The sequence below is a fragment of the Chaetura pelagica genome, unplaced genomic scaffold, assembly GCF_000747805.2.
Source record: "Chaetura pelagica isolate M959 unplaced genomic scaffold, ChaPel_1.0 scaffold66, whole genome shotgun sequence".
Lineage (NCBI taxonomy): Eukaryota > Metazoa > Chordata > Aves > Apodiformes > Apodidae > Chaetura > Chaetura pelagica.
Genome location: NW_009953811.1, coordinates 1,726,137 through 1,748,559, shown reverse-complemented (window position 1 = coordinate 1,748,559; position 22,423 = coordinate 1,726,137). Strand labels below are relative to the sequence as shown.

General features: G+C 38.4%; 1 protein-coding gene across 1 annotated transcript in view; it reads left to right on the top strand.

The window, feature by feature from the left end:
• The window catches only part of SEMA3D (sema domain, immunoglobulin domain (Ig), short basic domain, secreted, (semaphorin) 3D), a 96,786-nt gene that overhangs the window by 2,835 nt on the left and 71,528 nt on the right, over positions 1-22,423 (top strand). The window contains exon 2 of the mRNA XM_010001256.1: positions 16,187-16,347. Within this exon, the coding sequence (XP_009999558.1) occupies positions 16,187-16,347 (161 nt within the window). The remainder of the gene's footprint in view (positions 1-16,186; positions 16,348-22,423) is intronic.

Here is a 22,423-nt window from a genome sequence, read left to right as displayed (position 1 = left end):
AAAGAGATTGCAGGAGCAGGTTGGGTTAGCTCAAAGAAGTGTCTATAGCTGCAAGAGTGCTTCTGTAAACCATAGTTCATCACAAGTCCCTATGTTCAGAAAGCAGTTACAGTTTGTTTTCGTCTTCTGTGATATAGTTTAAGGGCTGGAAATCTGTGCTGGAGATGTTAAGATACAGATATTGCAGTGAATCACAGAATCTCAGAATCACAGAATGTTAGGGTTGGGAGGAACCTCAAAGGATCATTTAGTCCAACCCTCCTGCCAGAGCCAGATCCCCAAGAGTAGTTCACACAGGAATGTGTCCAGGTGGTTTTGAATGCCTTCGGAGAAGACTCCACAGTCTCTCTGGGAAGCCTGTTCCAGACCGTCACCCTCACAGATTTTTTCTTATGTTTACATAGAACCTCATGTATTCCAGTTTGCACCCACTGTCCTTTGTCCTACCATTAGACAGCACTGACAAGAGCCTGGCTCCATCCTCCTGACACTGGCCCTTTACCTAATGAGGTTGCTCTTCAGTCTCCTCCAAGCTAAAGAGACCCAGCTCCTTCAGCCTTTCCTCACAGGAAAGATGTTCCACTCTTAATCATCTTTGTGGCTCTGTGCTTGACTCTTTCAAGCAGCTTCGTGTCCTTCTTGAATTGAGAGGCCCAGAACTGGGCACAATATTCCAGATGTGACCTCCCCAGGGCAGAGCAGAGGGGGAGGAGAACCTCTCTCTACGTACTAACCACACCCCTTCTAATACATCCCAGGATGCCATTGGCCTTCTTGGCCACAAGGGCAGATGATGTGGGTATTAACATCGTGCCATATGATGGATTCCCTTCACTGGTTGCTCCAAATCTAAAAATGCATTCTGAAAAATCATATTATAAACACACACAAGTAAATTAAAATACCTTTTAATGGAGAGGCAAAGTCATGTATACTTCACCTATGTTAATATAATATGCTATGACGTTTAATTACATACCTCACCCTGCATTCCAACATTTTCCCTGATAATCATTAATTGAATCATTCTTCAAAATTTGTTTTTATCTTCTTCACTTAGACTTTAGATTTTAGATATTGGTACATGTCTAATAAACCAGAAATCATAACTGCTATCATGATGCTTCTAAACTTCTCTCACAACATAGACTTTAATTAATCTATATCTTGGATAACTTTTACAAGAGTATTAGGTGGTTTTATTATGATATTATAGCATTAATATTAGGGCAAGGTAAACAGTCTTCTAATAGAAGATTACCATCTTTAGAAAACTAGGCCCTGATTTTAGAGTAATGTTCCATATTTTAATAGTCATTGTATAGCACTACGCTCAGTCTTAGAGCAACAGTGCCTATTTTTCATTCTTTCTCATGCAGCTGGAAATACCCCATGACCTCAATCCAAACTGCAGAACTCTGCAAGGACAGAAGTGACATGCAGCTTCCCTAAGCAGAAAATCATTTTGTCTGCTATCTCATTTAACATCCTTATTCCCACCTATACAGCAAATTCATACACCAGTCTCATTCAATAATGTAATTTACAGGACAGCATCAGTTCTGTTACTGAAGAAGGGAAGGGCCTGCGACATGATTCATACATAGAAATGTTATGTGTTTAATTCACAAAGAGTAGGCAGTCTTATTTCTCTCTGTCTTTTGAGCAGTAGTCTTTGCCAGTTTATTGGCAGGTGCTTTTATACAGACATTTGTGTGTGCTTCTAGGTTTTACTTTACAGGGACAGACAAAGAATAGTTAGACCAGGGGTTGATTACCTTCTAGGGAAAAAAAAAAACCAACAACAAACAACAAAAAATTTCCAACCTCTTTCAATTTGTAGCCCTCCTAATTTTTTTCCACTAGAAATGCAATCTAAACTTCAAATTTAAGCCTATTTATTTGCTTTACTTTGTTACTCTCCATGGGTATCTTAGACGTAGTCTCAGCACTCAAAGAATATATTTATATACAGAAGTGTGTGCCCTGCTTTCTTAGCTGGGGCTGTGCCCCAGCACAGATTTGGACATTGTCAGCAGTGACATATACATATTAATATCCACAAACATATATCAAGCCCACAAGGGAATGTGGGTGTGCCCCAAATGCAATCCATGCTTGCTGTGACCAGTGCTGATTTGAATGGTCAGAAGACCAGGATCCTGCTGAGTGGCACAGCACAGGAAAAAGCAAGACTGAAGGCAACCTTTGGCTTTTAAAACAGAATTTACTTAACACTGCTAAAAACAACTATGGCAGCTATTTAAATCTAATAAACAAGAACATTATTGTCAGCTGATTTTTTTTTTCTTCTTCATGTTGGATGGATTAAGATGAGTTCTCACTCCCATTAAATTTTGCCACTGAAGTAAATCCAAGCACGTTTGAATTTCTACTCCTTCATGTTTTTCTGATCTTAAAGAAGTAAATTAAAGACATGCAATTCTTTTTCCTCTGTTGAAGGATGACAATGCTAAATCATCAACTCCACATGGAAATTACCCACGTCTAGAAATTGTTTAGTTTCCTGAATTGTTTTGCATACATGATTTTCTTCCTCCTAAGAGTGATCCCTTTGTATAACATGGTGAGAAAGCAAACAGAATAATATTTTAGTGCCACGAATTCTTTTGAAAATTTGACTGGATTAGTATATTTCCATAATGTTCTAAAAATGATTTTTTGAACATGTTACTTTTCAATGTTAAGCATTCTGTTTTCTGTTTTTTTTTCTTTAAATTTGTGCTTAACTGTTGCATCAGAGCAGTTAGTTTGTTCTGTTTCAATACATCTGTCTTATTTCCATGTCATCTATCATTTAATTAAGCATGTGAAATACAGTTACAGAAGTATATGTCTATGAGCCTCGTTTAAACTGTATGTGACATTGTGGTAATCCCTGTACCACGATGCAGGTGTTGCACAGCTATGAATGGTTAGAACGTGGTAAACTGGGGATGTGCAAAAAATCCTAGCAATGAGTTTGCATTTCTGCAGCTGTGCTTGCTGTACAGGAAGAGGAAGAAGAATCAGTAAAAACATGCTTTTGTGGTAATATCAGCAGCTGTGATTCTGAATGCCCATGAAGATCAAGGAAAATGTACTGAGTGAGCAAGTACTTGTTTAATTCATTTTTTATGATATATGATTTCTCTGAAGAAATCTGTCTCAGATTCCTTTGTCAAGTAACTTAAAATGTTTATGTGAGAGCTAAGATCCTTGTTTCAGATGCTTCTCTAGTTATGAAAAAGATTTTGCCTGTTTTGCCTCAAAAATGCTTCCTGGAGACAGTGAACTTTGAGACTTAAGACGTACCCTAGGTTGAAGATGGATAGGCAATGCTCTTCATGTGAGGAATGACTCTTGCATATGCTGTAGACTAAGTATAAACTTTTAAGGGGTTTATTATGTTTGAGTAACAGGAAAAACTGCAAGCTTCTTACAGACATTTTCTTTCTTTTTTAAACTAGTCAACCTGGAGGTCAGATCCAACTATATGTTGCATTTTCTGTCTTATAATTATCATATATATAATGTCCTGGAGAGCAGCCTCCAGTCAGTGACATCAACAGTTTACATAGCAGTTGAACTAAGAATAACCTTAGAGAACTGACCCGTATCAACCTCTTAACAGTGTAAACAGCCCGTAGCTCACAACAGTTTTCTTTTTTCATGATCACAAAAGGGCCTCAACTGGATAAAAACCGAATTGTGTTCCCAAAATACCAAACTACTCTGCTGAATGTTCACTTGATTAAATCTCAGAAGATGAGAGAAAAAAAATCAAAACAGAAGGGTAAGACTATGGGAAGAATGATTGGTCCCTTGTAAAAAGGAGGATGAGACAACACTGAAAACTGCTTCCCTAGAAGAAGAATGTGAGGAAGATACATGATCAGTGGCATCAGCTTTGAAGAGAGTATTTTCAAAAATATTTGTCCAATTGCACTTCTACTGAATACAATTGTAAAGGAAACCCAATTCAGAGCAGTTTCAATGATCCTAACCTTGTCCTCTTTCTATGCACTGATTTGAGGCCATGATCCACTTGACGTCAGTGTGTGTCTAGCAATGGAGATCTGTGGTTGCAGTGCAGGTCCTAAAGTCACATCCTATTTCCCTTTCCTTTCCTCCCCATTTCTGCTGTTCCATTTATAGATGAGTTCCTCAAAGAAGAGCTGAGGGGTGCAGAGGAGTTCTGTGTTGTAGTCAAAACATTTGGAGATAAATACACAAAGAGATAGCAGAAAGAGACAGAAGCAAAATTTCCTTTATCATGTTAGAAGGCTATCGAAGAAGTCAGAGGGTTTGGCTAACTGTGGTGAACAGGCATTTAGACAAAGGGTTGGAGTGGCAAAATTGCCTTTTTTCCCTTTAGCTCGAGAAAATGGGCATTCTCCTTTGTGACCCAAATGCTGGCTGTCTCAGAGAAATATGTTGTGTTGTACTATTGACTTTGACATCTAAGAGGTTATTTTTATGTTCAACTTATCTGGCATCTTTGGGACAACGCTACAACTCCCTCTGCATCACCCATGCACCCTGGATTTCTTTGAAAAATATTTCTCGCTAAACATGTAACACAACAGCAGTCTGTATGACAACCATTGGTGCCCCAAAATGGGTAAAAAAATATAAATGTTAGTAATAAAAATAGAACCCCCTTAAACCTCAAATATTAAATAATAGCTTATGTCTGTAAATTAATGATTGACAGGAGTAATATGATCATGTACATGACTACCTTGCGCAGATACACACCTCTGATATCCCTTGTCCTGGAATTATTAGTAAGTACTGTCCTATCACAATGTTGCCTAAATCTACAAGGCAGATATTGGGTCCACCTGCACATCTGCATGTGGGACTCTTGATCTGACAGTGTTGCTAGGCAGAATTCCAACACTAACAACTAACAGAGAAGGGAATTAAGGCAGATATTCAATGACCTCTAGTTTTAATGGCTTCATAAGTACTTAACTCATGCTAATGTCAGAAAGTATAACAGATAATTATATTTCATTTTGCCATGGGAGAACATTATGCTAGTCTAAGATATTATAATATGAATTGGTTTTATTTTCATTGCTGGAAGTAGTACTTTGCTGCTGCCAGTGCAAAACTATTTTGAAAACTTACCTTTAAAATAGCCAGTTGAGCTATCCTTCCTACAGCTGCTTGCTTTTTAATAAAATAAAATAAAATATATCTGGAAAACTTGAAAAAGAATTTAAGGAGGAAAATCTTTGAAGTTTCACAAAAAAAGTAATTCTCCACATCAACCTCATTTTCTTAGAGAACTTCCATCCTGTGCAGCTACCACAGATAATGACTGACTTAAACAGTGCTTACCTATGGCAATTGCATTTCTGTCCAGCACTTCTGCAGCAATTAAGTGAAGGGCTATTAATTTTGCCTTTTGAACTCAACCAGCAGTCATGATGGTAGAAACAGCTAAAGTATTAACACCTTCACTGTCATTATAGAAGTTCTCATTCCTCATTCGGAGCATGAGAAAAAAAATAATCATCTGGCCCATGTCAGAAAGGGAACCCCCCTGCGGGGACAGGAACAAGCAGTTACGTGTGGGGAGAGCAAGCAGGAACCTCCTAAAGCAGGTTTGCTGCCAACAGAGGAAATGTCTGTTCTGCTGACAGGTAAATCTGCCCACAGAGGTCCCTGCCCTTCGCCCCCTTTCCTGTGCAGGCACTACTCCCACCCACCCACCTGCCAAATGCTGCCTTTGCTCCCTGGGTATTAGGTCATGCTGGTGAGCTGATTATTGTTTCCCAGGCCTGGTTTCACCTCTTTAATTTATCTTCTCTGCCTCCTTTTCTATCTGGACCTGTCTTGGTTGAGTTGAGAAACCAGAAGAGCTTTTCAAAGCCAGTTATGTGGAAATTGCCTTGCTCTCAGGGGCACTGTGGGAACAGCATGGAAGGATCATCAGCACTTCAGAGATCTTCTGGACTCTCTCAGATAGTGGTTTCATGGAAGCTAAGCCATGCTGCTTCTGGAAGGAGGTCATGTCCCTCCCTTGCTCCCTTCTGCCCAAACATACATTTCCACTTCTTTCCCCCTCATCTGCTCCCTGATGCATGGACCCACCCTTTCCCTTGCACCAGCTCCAGCTCTGGTCAGCCCCTTTGGCTAAAACATCTGCTATTAGTAGTTAGGATTTATCTCTGTATTGTATTTAGCTTTACAGCCTGAGCATACAGCTTGTGTGGGCTCTGGTCCAATGCTTGGGATTCGGAGAAAAGAATGGCCCCCACAGCCTCTTTCTATACACTCAGGGCTAGATCCTCAGCTGATAAAATTATTTCAGGTCCCAGTGGTTAAACTGAGGGTCTGGCTCCAAGTCTCATTGCAAGTGCAAGCAGGGTGTGTGTCTATGTAGCACACAGAGGGTGGGGAAGGGTGGGACGTGAAGCTATGGAATGTTTCCATAAAAAAACTGTAGCTCACAGACATTGCTTATAACTGGTATGTTATATATGAGTGCACTAGTATGGAAACTGAAAATAGTTTTCAGTAATAGTGATGATCAGCAACACATCTGGACTTTTCTGTCTGCTAAATGCTCTTTTAAATCTTGAAATGAGAGACACTAATAAAGTAAATAAGCAAGTGAATCTGTTTGGTATTAACTGCCCTTTTCACTGTCAACTCAACTTCTGCAGTTGCTCTTCTGAAGCTCTCCTAAGCCCGCTAGTATCGATAATAAGGTGTTTTACAGGCCCATGCTGTCTGACGCTGTTATGACAACAGAGTTGTTCATGCCACTGCAGCTCAAGATCTGTCATCTTTTAGCATGAAAGTCTTGTCTACTTTGTCACGAAGATTACAGTCATTAGATGTGGCGAACTGATGCCAACAGAGGCTAGAGGCTACTGGCTGTCAGGATGTTTCCACAACTTCCCCCTGCAGTGTTGAGGGCTTTTTGAATGAGACCGAGAGCTCACATGGTGCTCGCCCCACAGAGAGGAACGGCTGCTGCAGGACCATATTTTAGGGTAGAGGTGCCACCCTCACAAATTGCTACTGAAATCAATGCTTATTTTATGAATTAACTGGTTTATTAAGGGTTAACAAAAACTGATTGATGAGGTTTAGGAAAAATGTAAAAATGGCCAATGACTACCAGGGATAGATCAGGGCAGTCATGTGTCATTTAGGGAGGTAATGCAAAAAGTACTATGCTCTTCAGATGTTCTCTCTGAGAGAGGGTTGTGGATCAAAGGAGAGGGAGGGAGGGAGGAGAGCAAGCCCAACAAAGTCCTCCTTAAAGAAGTTGCACTGTGTGTGCAAGAATGGGAAGAGGAAGGTGGCTTGTATCGAGTTGTTACCCTCCCACGGCGAGGCGGCTCCTTCTCTAGTGGCAGAGGTGGCATCGATAGTGTGTGGCCCTCCCGACAGGCAGCAGCAGCTTCTCTCCTTGGCTGGCAGCTCCGGCTGGCTGCAGGTAGGACCCAGTGCTCCAGGGGTCAGAATCCCGGCAAGCTCACCGTTCAGGCTCAGGCTCGATCCCCGGGGCAGAAAGGCAGGCAGACTCCTGGCACCAGGCTCCATATCAGGGCAAGTCCAAGGAACAGCAGGGGGGTGTCTCATGCAAGAGGCATCCGACCAGGCCGCCCTTCTCACCTGCTGAGCTGAACTTGCCACCTTTTATACCCCAGTGACCCCTCTGTCCAGTCAGTGTCACTGTCCAGAGCCAATTAGCACCCATGAGCCCCAAGTTAGGGCATTAACTGGTAGGGGCAATGCATAACTTCTTGACCATCCTTCCTGCCTTGTATCACACCTGTTGTTTTGCTTTCCTTTGGCCTTGAGCAGCAGGCCTGGTTTTGGTCTGTTAGCTGGGTATAATCAGCAGAAGGCCTTTGCTGACTGAAAAGGCATTTTGTTTAGACCTATGTGGGGAAGAAAAAGAACCGTTTCCCACATTAGGAGCTAGCAAATACATTTGAACCTGGAGAGAAAAGTGTTAAAGTGAAAGCATTATTAATACCATTCTGTACCCAATAATTTTCATATATAACAGCTGTAGGCTCAATGGAGCAAGTCCAGCTGTTAGATGCAGAGTCTGAGAAAACAGGTCTGAATAAAGTGAGTCAGGCTCCCAAAGTGATCTGTCAGTACCTGTCAGTAGTGTCAGACAGCTACTGAGCCAAATCCATGTTTCTGTAGCAAATTATAGCTTGGATTTACTTGAGAAAACTCCTTGCAGGTTTAAATCTTTGAGCACTGAAATCCACAAAAAAATCATCCTTTGTTCTAAGTGTGAAACAAAGTCCCCTTATTTGTGTTCCTAAGGCTGGAATTTCAGCAACAGAGCAAAAACTGAGTAAGGATTTTAAAATGTGTCATGTTCTGTACAACTGCTATCAGATAGTATGGACAGAAGAAATAACAGAAACTGCTGGGTTTTTATCAGCTCACAGATACACGGGCCATAAGATGTAGCAAAGACCTCCTCTGACTGTCCTCAGGGTTCTGTGTGCATCTCCAGAGAACATCATGTTCTCAGAAGTTTTTCTGAAGATGCAGGTACAGGTGCTTGACGATACTCTAGCCATTTTTGCATCATTCTGAAGAAAGTAAAATCTGAACAGAGGGTTGGTACTATTTTGAATACAAGTGCAATATAATAACAGTAATTTGTTTTGAAGGGAGGGATTGTACTGCATATAGTTTTGTGAACCATACTTGGACAAAGGAACAGCTATGTGCCTTAAAGTGCTAAATATGATCACCATGTTGCATTTTTAACACCTGAATATACTTGCAAAGTGCAGTACACATCTCCATCGAAGGAGGAGAGAATGAATCCACTGCTATAGAGTGGAGTCTGTTCATTCATGCAAGTTAATGAAAGTCCCAAATCCCTGAGGTGTGGTTGATGTGACTTGTCTACTAGGCACAACCTATTGTCAGTGCATTTTGCTTGTGTTGCCTGTCCCTCGGAGCGTGGACTAAATTCCATACTTCATTTCTCATGGCTATGTCCTTCATAAGATTCTGATTGCAAGTCATATAATTATTCACCTAAAGGGAGCTGGAAGGTTGATGAGATGAGATGAGATGGTGGGCTAGTTGGAGCAGTAAAACTGATTCACAATCTGTGTGTTTCACTCAGCTCTTTTGAATAAATCAGTCAAAGAAGATTTGCCCATTATTTCCACCTGAAGCCTAATCATTGCACTATTGCTTGCTGTGTATTTTATTGGCTGATTGGGAGGCACAAGAGCTTGGGAAATGGTTAACCAGGGCATGGATTAAGTTATTTTAAGTTCCGCCAAGGCATCCAAAAATTGAAATTCTAATTAGAGAAAGTGGGAGTAGCAGTATTCATCTAGAGCTGCCTTTTTCCAGAGTCAGTAAATTCATAGGCTAATGGCTACAACAGATCTAGTGATGTGGGTTTTCAGAATAGCTTTTTTTTTCTCTCTCTTTTTTTTTCTTTTCCTTCTCTGCTGTTTGACACTTAGATCACCAGAAGATACTTTTAAAAGACAAGGGTAGAGCATGTTTTTTTAGTTAAGTTGACAGTTCCTCATCTATATGGTCAGGAAGAAAACAGGCCTCTGACTAGCCTCAAATTTTACTTTGCTAGATATGTGGGAAAAGTCTTATATTATTAGAGACCAATATCCCCTCACCATGGGATACTTTGCAGGGACTGGGATACTTTGCAGGGAATTTGAAATAACACTGAAGTGGAAGAAAGCATATTTCAGTTAAATAACTCAGATTATTTACCCATTACACATGAGACTGGCAGCCAGGTTGAGAATCTGTAAGAGGTGAAGGTAAAAAAGGGAAGTTCCATGCTGACAAGTGAAAACAGGGAAATAAAGGTGGTGGGTTTTCATGTTTTTTCTGCCTTATATTCAGAGAGGATATTTGGTGCTTTTTAAGTCCGCTGATGTGCCAGGCATTCTTAATAGACAGGTATGTGTGATGAGATGCCAAGAGTTATCTACTCATTACTAAAGCTCATATGCTTGCCAAGCATTTATATTGGATTAAATTTCTAATACATATTTTTTAAATATCCAAAGTATCACTTTAAAAAAGAGAGAGAGTTAATTTTGCTTTGGAAACAACAGTGAGTTTGCTTACTTTGGCAGTTTTGCAAGAAAGATAAAGTACTTAGGAAAAGGAACCTGTGGAAATCCATAGTCTTAGATCTTCTTCATAAAAAACAATTTTTTCACCCAGCTATATTTTCAGTTGTGCTGTCTAAAGTTAATTGTTTGGTTTGGCTCTGTGAATTTTATGGATTGGTCCTTTGCATTTTTTCACCAATAACATGAAGTCACAAAGCAGCTTTTAATAATCTCTGCAATAATAGTACTTTACAAGTTATTTGTGCAGCTGTTTCACTAATCAAATTTATTTGCAGTTAAAGTACAACCAAAATGCTCATCTATAAATGTAAGTGAGAATTATTTACTTAATGCTTTCACTGGGTGTATTTTTGGTGCTAAACATCTACCTATTTTGTTTTACAGTATTACCATTTTTTGCAAATTTAAAAAACAGAATCAGAAAAAGAGAGTACTGTAGATTGATTATACTCTCATCTGTAGAATATAATCTGCAAGTAGTCTCAATCCTGCTTTTGCAGAAACACTTCTTTTTGAGTGAGCTTTTCTGAGATAAAAGATAATTGGGTCTCACAGCATGAGTTGTTTTGTTGTTGTTGTTTGTGGGGTTTTTTTTCCCCCTCTCCTTATGAGTGGAATAGCCATTGCAAAGGCTATCTGAAATTAAAATGACCTGTGTCTTCCCAAAGAAAAGGTGTAAAAAATGTCTTTACAGCACTGAACAGAGAGAGATACAGCATAGTTACCATTGTTTGTTATGGTGATATGAGAAGCATAGTGCATAATGGAGCTACTTAAATTACTTACGATTACTACTTTGATTACTACTTTAATTACTTACTTTTACAGGTTTGTAAAATACTGACAGATTTGGCATCTATCAATAAGTATTTGCAAATAAAGATGTGGGAAATGTTTAGTTTGCTGATTGCTCAGCAGGCCCATGGAAGTGCCTGAAACTCAAAGTGAAAATGCCCTGAAATTCTTTAAATCTTGCAGCAGGAGGTTCCTGAATTTTGAAGCAATCTTTGCAAAAGTTCTCTTTCCAGTGCCCCTTCCTAGACTGTAATACCCTTCTTGAGAAAAATGCAGTTCTAAAAGAGGAATAGAAATGCCTAACCCAAAAATATGTGATGTTGTTAAAGGTGGTTTGGAGACTACTCAGAGAGAAAACCAAGATTTTGCCATGAAATTATGCCAATTAGAAGTTTTCTCTGTTCCCAGCAATCCATATTCTTTTTGAAATGTCCTGCTGTGCCAAGAATATGACATTTTCATCCAGACCAAATGAAATTTGTTGTATAGCAACAACAGTCACATGGCATGCACAACAATCATAATTGTCCATGGTGAGATACAGTTAAATAAAATACAACTCCCTTCTTGCAATAAGTAGTAGAGATTAGTAGTAGACTGGAGCTATTCCCTTTGCTAACATAGAAATACATCTGGGGTCAACTGGATCTTTTAAACTCAGAATATTGTAGGAATTATGTAAGTTTCTCTGTTCATGTTATTTTGACATTTCTTTATCCCAACAATTTAGTTGAAGATTCACACAGTACTCATGTAAATTGTCATAGGTGTTTTCTAGTATGTGAAAGGACTTGATTCTCGCTAGAGGAGAATGAAGTGGCGGGGTTTTTTTACTGTATATTTACAGTATTATACACACAGCCTTTAAATTTGGAGTCCTTCAAAGATGTCATTAAATGTAGCTGTTTTAAAACAAGTTGAGGAGTTCCCTTTCTGCCAGTTTAGGCTTATCCCATCATTATAAAAATGTCTGTGACTGGCCACAAAGGCGATTCTGAGTCCCAACCAAGTCGTTCCAGACTGATGGATGCTTACACCATATGGAGCTGAGGAATGGTAACGTGGCCACCATATATGTGACTCCAGGCTAAGAAGTCTAAATATGCTGTATAACTGTAAATACGTGTTATCAGAACAGAATTAATTTTTTTCATTCAAAGCCTTTATGCTGTGGCTCTGCTGCTGGAGATTATTTAAGTAAGAGATGACCATGCTGTTGGGAGCTATGTCCACTGGCATACTAACCACTATGCCAGCTTCTAACACTCAGCAGTGAAATATTGACCCAGAAAGGGAGTTTGCTGAATATTAATTTAATCACCAGACTGGAAATAAAGTATTTATTTTTCAATAAAACAGCAAATACACACTAAGTTTATAGTTTATACATATACGTGAGAAAGACCATCCTTGTATCTTTGTTTCCATGCACTATGAGAATGATGCTTCTATATTAGCCTGGCTACAGACATGCAGTGATACAAATCCACAGCTTGCTCTAAGCTTGAAAACCATTGTGCAAATGTCCTTTTGTAGTAATTTTTCCAGTGTCATATCCTTGATGATACTAAATATCTCTCTCTGTGAAAGGCAATTTCAACTCATAAGATTGGATTGTTTTGCTTCTATGGAGTGAGAACAATGATTAATGTGGCTGTAATTTAACCAATTCTCTGTTAATGTTTACTTGACAAATTTTATTAGGTCATGTTTCAGTTTTAATCTTATCAGAGGCCATGTTCAGAGACTTTATTTCCAAGTTCTTTTCAATAGTTGGTAAATAACTGACCAAACCCGATTCTTTGCCACTTTGCAGCTTGTGTTGTCATTTGCGTCAGTAAGAAACCAGTGTGCAATGCTATCGTTTCAACCTGGAACATTTTACAGATGTTTTTCTTATGATGCAGTGAAACAAATGACTGTACAAGGCACCAGGCAGGGCTCATTCCCGTTTGGCTGTTTCAGTCATGAGACAACTTTTTCCTTCCCTGTTGTAGCTGTCTTAGGTGGTTCTGTACTGAGAAATATTAAAAGTGTTAAGCAATAGATGACAAATGTCCTTTTGGGATGTCACTGCAAAGATAATTCCTTCCAAATATGCAAGAACTGGGAAGTTGAGATCAGTCTCAGTCATTTCCTTTTAGGTATGTGAAGAATCAGATCTACATATTTTGGCAAGTGACACACTTGCTAAGGCCCATTGCGTGATCCAGGCAATGAAGGCAAGGGCTTTAGAGTATTTGCACAAATGTATCATTTATCCTTGCTAAGATCAAATTCCTGTGTCTGGAGATGAGAAGGCATTTTTGCTCATATTCTGCATTTAGTTGCCAGTGTTCCACAGGCAAGCACTGTGATGTGACTGGAAGCTTGTCATCAGAAGAGATTTAAAAGTCACACAGAGTGATATGGATTGCTGAAATACAGTAACCTGTGAAATTAATTAATTAATCTCTCCTGCTTATTCATTTCAGTGCCTGTGAATGACTAATTAGTAGATATTGTGATCCTGTATGCTGCTCCTTCCCTCCATTCTATTTACTAATTGGGACATGGAACTATTAAATGGAGATTTAATCTAAGCTGCAGAATTTATAAGGCATTTATTATTACATACAACGAACCAGATAATCTAGTAATGCAGCCAGCTCTTATATCATGGGTGGAGAAGAGAGAGATTACTCAGAAATGTGCTGCAGCAATGCTCAGCTGATAAAAGAGTATTTTAGAGATGAGCCAAGAAGAATTTGAGTAGCCCAAGGGAACTAAAACTGACTGGAAGTTCTTGGTACTGAATATGTTGTACTGTGATCAGCAACAGAGACTCTTCTTCCAATAAGCAGCTCCATCATATTCAGTACCAAGAATTTCCGGTCAGAAAAAAACAAGAGAGGAGATTTGTACAGAGTATGATGTCTAATGAAGTCTCATCTGCATCACACACAAAAATTAATAGAATTTCTGTAGAAGGAGTAACAGAGAACTCAGTAACAACAAGTATCAGGAGAAGTACATCTCTATTTCTTATTGGGTGAAAACACACTAGTGGAGTAAGCTAAGCTTCTGAAGTTCTGTGGTTAGAAGGTTTTTGGAGTTTGGTTTGTTGTTTTTTCTTTTCCCTTTTATTTTTTTTAATTTATTTATTACACTAGCTTGGCTATTCTGCAGAAGCTGCTTGGAAAGGACTTGGGTTTTATGGTACCATATTAACCAGTCTTTCTGAGGTGATCTTGCTGCCAATTAATAAACAAGTCTTTTAAATTGTTACTAATTTAGAAAAAAAAACAAAACAAAAAACAACAAACAGCACAAAACCCTGAATCTTTGTCCTCACAAAATATATGTGAGAAAGGACAGTGCTGGTGAAAGCAGTATGGTGCTGAACATTGGATTTCATTTCTCAATGTGAAGTAACTTTTTTTTTTTTTTAAGTACTGTCAAATAAATCTCACCTAGGGGAATAGGAGCTGCACTACAAAAGTTTGTTTTCAGACTGTACTGTAACAACATTCAGCAGTGAGCCAGATAAAACCACACAAGCTTAAGTTGAAATGACTGAGCCAAAAAATAATTGTCATGATTATATACCCAGGTAGTCAGATTAATAATGATAAAATATTTTTTTTTCTCCCTCAGTGCTGTTTATTTGCCAGCAACAAGACTTAATCCTTGCTTTGCCTGTCACATGTTTTGTAAGAGACCTTGGAGAAAAAAGTTTGGTTTTGTTTTTCTTTTTTTTTTTTTCTGAGAGTTACTCTGCAAAACACTGGACCTGATCTTCATTACGATCAGGAAGTGTAAATAACTTGTACTGTTAGTCTGGACTCTAGCAGGATGGATACATTGTCCATCCAGTGCCTGGAAGGTGGAAATGTCATTAATTTTATATTCAATTAAATACAGGACTTGTCTTTCTGTCTGAAGATTTCTGAATAGTATAGAGTATCTTGGAGAGTTTGCCTGTGGAAGAATTGATTCACATGTTTATTTTAATTCTCCCCTAATTAATGACTACCCAACTATGCTAAACTGTTGTTGTGTTCTTTTCTATGTGTTGTCTTCATTAAGCAAAAGGCTACAGACTTCTTACTTTACAGTGTTTTAGCTTTTTTTGTTTTACAGGAGAAGCACAGATTCTTTTGATAGTTTCGTAAACCTTTTTTTCTTAGTCACCTTTTTAGGGACGTTGGAAGCCATATTAATTCACTGTAAAACATAAGTGTTGAATTTGTACTTTTAGTAGGGAAAACTTCCTCTGCAGAGAGGGTAGGGATGCAGGAACAGCCACCCATTGCCACTTCTGTGAGGTAAAGACCTCCGGATCTTAGAGGTGTTGCTACTGGGTGCTTCCCTTAATATGCCTCTATATTGTCTTCATTGCAGTACCGTGCCCTGGGGATATATCCTTACTTGATGGCTGTTGATTCAGATCTCAATTTGTCATTGAAATTAGAGTAACTGAAATTAATTGTAGCAATTCTCTACACTGTCACAAGAACTGGAGAGAAACTTTTTGCTGGAACCTTCAGTGGTAGAACAGGGGGCAACAATTTTAAACTAAAAGAAGATGGGTTTAGACTGGACAAGAGGAAGAAATTATTTATGCTGAGAGTGGTGAGACACTGGAACAGATTACCCAGGGAAGTCATGGATGGCTCATCACTGGAAGTGTTCGAGGTCAGATTGGGCAGGACTTTGGCCAACCTGATGTAGTGAAAGGTGGCAGAGTGAGTGGACTAGATGAGCTCTGAATGTCTCTTCCAACTCAGACTTTTTTATGAGTCTCTGATACCTGCCACATCTAACCACTGTTGCCTGCTCCTACCTATTCCTTGCTGCTATTGACATTTGCTGCTTTACAAATCGAGCATGAGTACGATGATATAAACATAAATAATTTTTGTTAAAATTAAGGAAAGGAATACCACATATTTTGCAAAGATCTGTCTTTTTTGTTTGTTTGTTTCTTATTTCTGTCAAAGAATGTAGTTTCTTTATGTCGTAGACATAATTCATTAAGAAAATTTCATACAGAAAAGTTTTCTGTGAAGGTAAATATTACCCAATTTGAAAGTAAAAAAAAAACCCTGAAGAAAAAGAAAGTTAACAGGAACTCTACTACAACCCTGGAAAGACATGCTCGAAGACTGCAGTTATCTCACTGGCATTGTCCATGCTGGTTGCATATATTTGTAAAAGACACTTCTGAGTCATATGTAAACATTTTGATTCTAAAGATTTTCTTCATTTTCCCACAGACTTACTACTTTCAAACAGCTGCATCCCATTCCTGGGCTCAACAGAGGGGCTTGATTTTCGAACCCTGCTGCTAGATGAGGAGAGGGGCCGACTGCTAATCGGGGCTAAAGACCACATCTTTCTGCTTAACTTGGTTGATTTAAACAAAAATGCAAAAAAGGTCAGTTTATTTTTCACAGAGGTCTTCTCATAAGTTCAATTTTGTTCCTTTCTCTTTCTCTCTCTCTTTTTTTTTTTCTTCTTTTCCTTCAGTGAGTACTGACAGATTCACTGTACAATGTTCCAAAATTTGGTAATCTCACCTCCCATAGTTTAGAGAGATTATTTTTATAAATTGTATTTGTCATGGTATGTGACCTCCTGTAAGGCTGATGTCCTGCAGGAGGTCAACTACCTGGAGGAGTCCTGCAGTGCATGAAAGTAATACCAAAATATCAGTAAAAAAGACAAAAATACAGCTCAGAGTTCTTGCTTCTTAGTTTTTCTGGTCATGGTCACCTCCTCTAATGACAGTCTTCAAAAGAAGATAACTGAAGACAGCTCTTTCCTTGATTCCTGTCATCACTTGGTTACATTACTGTGATATTAAAGAGAGCAGAGGCAATTTAGATTATTTAGATTATAGTAAAAATGTTAGTGGCAATTAAGATTTGTATTAATATCTAGAATTAATAGTGGAAAGAGAAGCTTCCATGGGGATCTACTGTGCTCCCTTGCCCATGCCCTGTGTCAATGTGTTAACTCCAGGTAATAAGATGACAATTTTGCCTTCAGTATTCCTAGCAGGCATGATGAGCTTTTATAAGCACAATCAACTGCTACCTGTTCAAAACAGACACTTGCACAGGAACATACATGAAAACTGCTTTCCTACTTGTTCCAGATACCCTACTTACTGAAGAAAATTTAAGTTCTCAGCTTTGTTTGATATTTTCTTTAAGCACCAGGAGGAAGTTTTAAGTTACCATGTTTTGCTGTCAGCTCTGAAGAGGTAACTGACCCTGAATTAATACAACTGCAGTGCAGGGGCTTAGCAGGTGTAACAGGACACACTTTTGTCCCATATATTTGAGCTCAAGACTTGCTGTTGTTGTATAAAAGAGATACAGTGCCAGGCTGAATATCTTCTTTCTTATTTTTACTTCTGCAATGCTCCATACGCCAGTTTCCTTAAAGGTCAGATTTTGAGCATTTCAGGAAATTTCATCACTGAGATGCTTTATCACACACTTAATTTACATCTTCCATCTCAGTAGTTTACTCAAAAAACTTCACCTCCTTGGAATATTCTGTTGGTGACAGTGTTATTAATATTCAGATTTTTGGATTTCAGTCTGATTTCTGGTATAGAATTTCTGTAGAAACAAATTTTGTTTGTGTGAAAAACAGATTTCTGTTTCTATAGGGTGCTGCTCACCTCCTGAGAGATGCTGAGTCCTGTCACCTCCCATAATGTTGAGCAGGACTTGATGAGTTCAGAGCTTTCTGGAGGTGGCAGCACCCTGCATGATCCAACCCTCCATCCAAGCTGGTAACATTTTTCCTTTAGCCAAACCACATTATGGATGTTGTGCTTTCCAAAAGAGCAGAACACAGATGGAGCCGGTAGAATTACTGTGCAATCAGACAGTGCCATTTAATAGAGAAATGCTAGAGCTGACTCCTGCTTTATTTGCCTGTTGCAATAGGACAAGGGGTAATGGTTTTAAAGTAAAAATGGGGAGATTCAGACTAGATATAAGGAAGAATTTTTTTACAATGAGGGTGGTGAAGCACTGGAACAGGTTTCTCAAAGAGGTGGTAGATCCCTGGAAGTGTTTAAGGCCAGGATGGACAGCACTTTGAGCAATCTCACCTAGTTGAAGATGCCCAGCTCACTGCAGGGGCATTGGGACAAGATGACCAAAGGTCCCTTCCAGACTAAATGCTTTTCTGGGTCTATGATTTTACTATTTGAATGAAAATACGGATTTGGTAAGCTGAGTAGATAATGGATGCCTACATATCTGAAATAATGGAAATAAAATTCATAATCACTTGTATATCTGGACTAAAGAAATTATTATCTGCAGATTCAAATACTTCTACTTCTCAGTTTAACCATTCAGGTAATCTTTAACTTTTCAGATGAAACACTGAGGCAAAGTATATTTAAATAACTAAAACTGATTGAAAAGCACCGCAAAGCATTCTGGTGTACTGATTTCCAAAGTTTCTTAGGGCATTCAGCAACTTCAGAAACTTACCCTCTTGGGTAAATGCCCAGGTAATACAAAACAAGACCACACAACTGTTTCTGTTTGGTTTCTCTGTGCTGGGCTGGAAGAAACATGTTTGGGGAAGGAAGAAATGAGATGAAGGAAGTTGTGCGAGAGGTTGTGCATAAATCTCAGTCACAGACAAGGTTTCAGTGCTAAAGGATACTCTCCAGTAGCAGTGAAGTGTCAGAAAGCAGCGTTTGCCGACGCTGTGTTTAGATTGACCAGGGTTTGGGTTGGCACCGGGCCAGGCGGCTCACTTCCAGGCTTTCCCGCTGCGAGGAAACCACACATGTCGGGACTACAAGGGTCTGAAGTGTGTGCTTTGTACTTCTCCTGAGTAAGAGCTGTCTGGAAAAAAGATATCGGCTTATACACAGCCACTAAAATGAGAAGTAATTGATTAGAATATTAAGTTTCTGCCTATGAATGACGTGTTTCTTGATGACTTTGAGGGAGGAGGGTTAAAAAACAGCAAACTGAGGCTGTTGAGAGGTGTAACAGCTTTGAAACTAGAATGCAGTATTGTGCATAGTTTGGGGGAGTCTTTCTTTAAAACAAAACTGAACATTAACTGTAGAATGCTCTATGCTGGGTAATTAAAGATTACTTTAAAAAAGCTCTCAATTCCAGATATTCGTTGTACTGGGAACCACTGATATACCAAAAAGCCAAATAAGGATCAATCAGGATCCCCAAAAATTTACTCACTGAAAATCCTCATCTGTGAATATAAATACTTGGCAAGATTATTTTGTAAAGTCTGATGCTCTATTTTCAGATATTTCTGAAATAGTATTCAAAGAAAGACCCAAAGCATTGTATCCTTTTCCCTTCTTTAGTGTATACATATACGTAATTTAATAACTTCCTTTTTACAACCTCATTATTTACCTAAATTAGTTAAATTAACTTACGTATATTAAGTTACAGTTTTAGTTCCTGGTATATTTTTCCTGATGAAATAAATCAATAGTTCCATTTTCTTAAATTATAGTAGTTTTTATTCAATTTATTGTGTAATTGGTTGAAAACTTACTTAGCTGGCAGCTTGAAAAAATTCCATCCAGTTTCCTGTGCTTGCAAAGCTAATTATAAATTTCCCGCTGCGAGGAAACCACACATGTCGGGACTACAAGGGTCTGAAGTGTGTGCTTTGTACTTCTCCTGAGTAAGAGCTGTCTGGAAAAAAGATATCGGCTTATACACAGCCACTAAAATGAGAAGTAATTGATTAGAATATTAAGTTTCTGCCTATGAATGACGTGTTTCTTGATGACTTTGAGGGAGGAGGGTTAAAAAACAGCAAACTGAGGCTGTTGAGAGGTGTAACAGCTTTGAAACTAGAATGCAGTATTGTGCATAGTTTGGGGGAGTCTTTCTTTAAAACAAAACTGAACATTAACTGTAGAATGCTCTATGCTGGGTAATTAAAGATTACTTTAAAAAAGCTCTCAATTCCAGATATTCGTTGTACTGGGAACCACTGATATACCAAAAAGCCAAATAAGGATCAATCAGGATCCCCAAAAATTTACTCACTGAAAATCCTCATCTGTGAATATAAATACTTGGCAAGATTATTTTGTAAAGTCTGATGCTCTATTTTCAGATATTTCTGAAATAGTATTCAAAGAAAGACCCAAAGCATTGTATCCTTTTCCCTTCTTTAGTGTATACATATACGTAATTTAATAACTTCCTTTTTACAACCTCATTATTTACCTAAATTAGTTAAATTAACTTACGTATATTAAGTTACAGTTTTAGTTCCTGGTATATTTTTCCTGATGAAATAAATCAATAGTTCCATTTTCTTAAATTATAGTAGTTTTTATTCAATTTATTGTGTAATTGGTTGAAAACTTACTTAGCTGGCAGCTTGAAAAAATTCCATCCAGTTTCCTGTGCTTGCAAAGCTAATTATAAAAAAAAAAAACAAAAAAAAACAGTATGTGCCATACCATAGTAGAAAACTCCTCCAGAATGAAAGACAAGAAGGCTAAAATGCTTGCACTCAGCAAATATCTAAAGCTAAGCAGAAGATAAGTAATTGTCTTTCTGTAGCAGAGATGTAACTTTCCCTGAATAGAAGCCTAGCTTCTATTGCAGGAATAGCATTATCCAGTGCCATAGTCTTTCTTGAAAGATCCTGAGATGCCTGACAAGTATTGCAAGCTATTTATAAATTGGAAGATTTGTGATTCCTTCCTATAAATAAAATAAAGATGTTCAGCAAAAGAAAGCAGAGAAGAGCAGCAGCATACATTTATCAGGGAAATGCAAATGTGGACAATAAATCTGAAGACAACTTTGTCATAATCAGTAGAAGTGTAGTGTAAAACATGTTTAATAGTATGAGAAATTGGAAAGCTGAGGAAGAGGTTCTGTAGGAACCCTAAGCTCTGTGTTCCTGCTGGAAAGATTACTTTGCTGCATAGAATTTTCTTGTGAGTTTGCTTAAAGCCTTTGGCATTTTACTCCTTAAACTAAATAAATACAAAATACAAAATGTTGTCAGCTGGGTAAATGTTTATAAAATAGCTGCAAAGAAATGGTGCACCTTTCTGTAAGTCTTGCGCTCGCTAACAGTGCAAGAGGGGTTATATGTCAGCACTATTATCACTGTGTAATCCACAGGGTGACCCGCCCATCTCTGCAGGAATAGGAATGCTATCAAGGGCTGACAAGCTTTTGAAAAACTGCCAACCTGCAGGAGCTGTCAGTGCTGGAAGACACAGCCACATGTGGGCCAAATAGATAAACATGTCAGATCCCCAATAGCAGCTTTGGAACAAGTTGTTTTCATCAGCCCCCGTGTGTATTGGCACAGGGTCACAAATTATCTTTGCTTGGAGCATCTTTAGCTTGTAGTTGCTGCTATTTTTTTTTGACATTACCAGGTTCATCTGTCTTGTAACTTATCCTTTAATGCCCTCTTGTATGGATTTTTGTCTGCATTTCACAGTAAAATATGCATATGCACAAATATGGATATATATTTATCAGCTGGATAGATGTTTATGAAATAACTGCAAATAATTCTATACTTTTGTAGAACTCTAGCTTCTACCAACAGTCCAGGTACTGTTACATGCCAGCACTATTATCACTAAGCAGTATTTGTCATGTGACCTCCCCATCTCTGTAGGAAGGGGAACATATACAAATATATTTGCATATTTATTGGAAAAGGCATGCTGAAAATATAGGAACCAAATTTTACATTTATTGTGCTAGGAAACCTTCTGTCAGTCTATATAAGCGTTATATCAATTAATAATGAACCTGGTCAGAACTTAGCCAGGAATGAAGGGAAGCTTCAGTTCTTGCCATCAAGCCACAGGCTCAGGAACACACACAGAGTCTGAGATGTTTATTGAAGCCTTGAAAGACAGTAACACCAAGATTGATCCATCCTAACCAAATATGTGCTGCTTATTTTGTATGTCAAAAGAATTTAGCTTTCTGACTCTTAGCAAATTTTATTGACATGTCAAGCCATAGGGTTGCATGGAAACCACTAAAGACATCTAAAGTTCTGGAAGTGGAAGCATGAAGAGTAGAAAGGTCTGAAATAAATGCAGTGAAACTAGAGGAGGATGGCTATGAGTCCATATGGGAACATGATGTTTTATTCTCATTCTCAGTCAGTAGAATAAGTTTTAAGAAAGAAGTGAGGTGAGGCTGAGAGTTGAAAGGGGCAGGGTTTGAACCTCTGTACATGGGGAATTAGTTGCCAGGCATAAACGTATGGTAATGTCTGAAACACTTCTGAAACAAAGGCAACTTTTCTGGGTGTTGCAGTTCAAAGGATATTAATTTCTACCTGTTTTAAAGTATTTCCCTTCCTATAAAAATTAATAGAAATAGAAACCATTTTAGCTACCATTTACAATAAAACAAAACTGGTTTTACTGGGTATCCATATAGTTTAATGTCCCAAAGTTGGTCAGCAGTAGGCACTGAAGAAAGAGT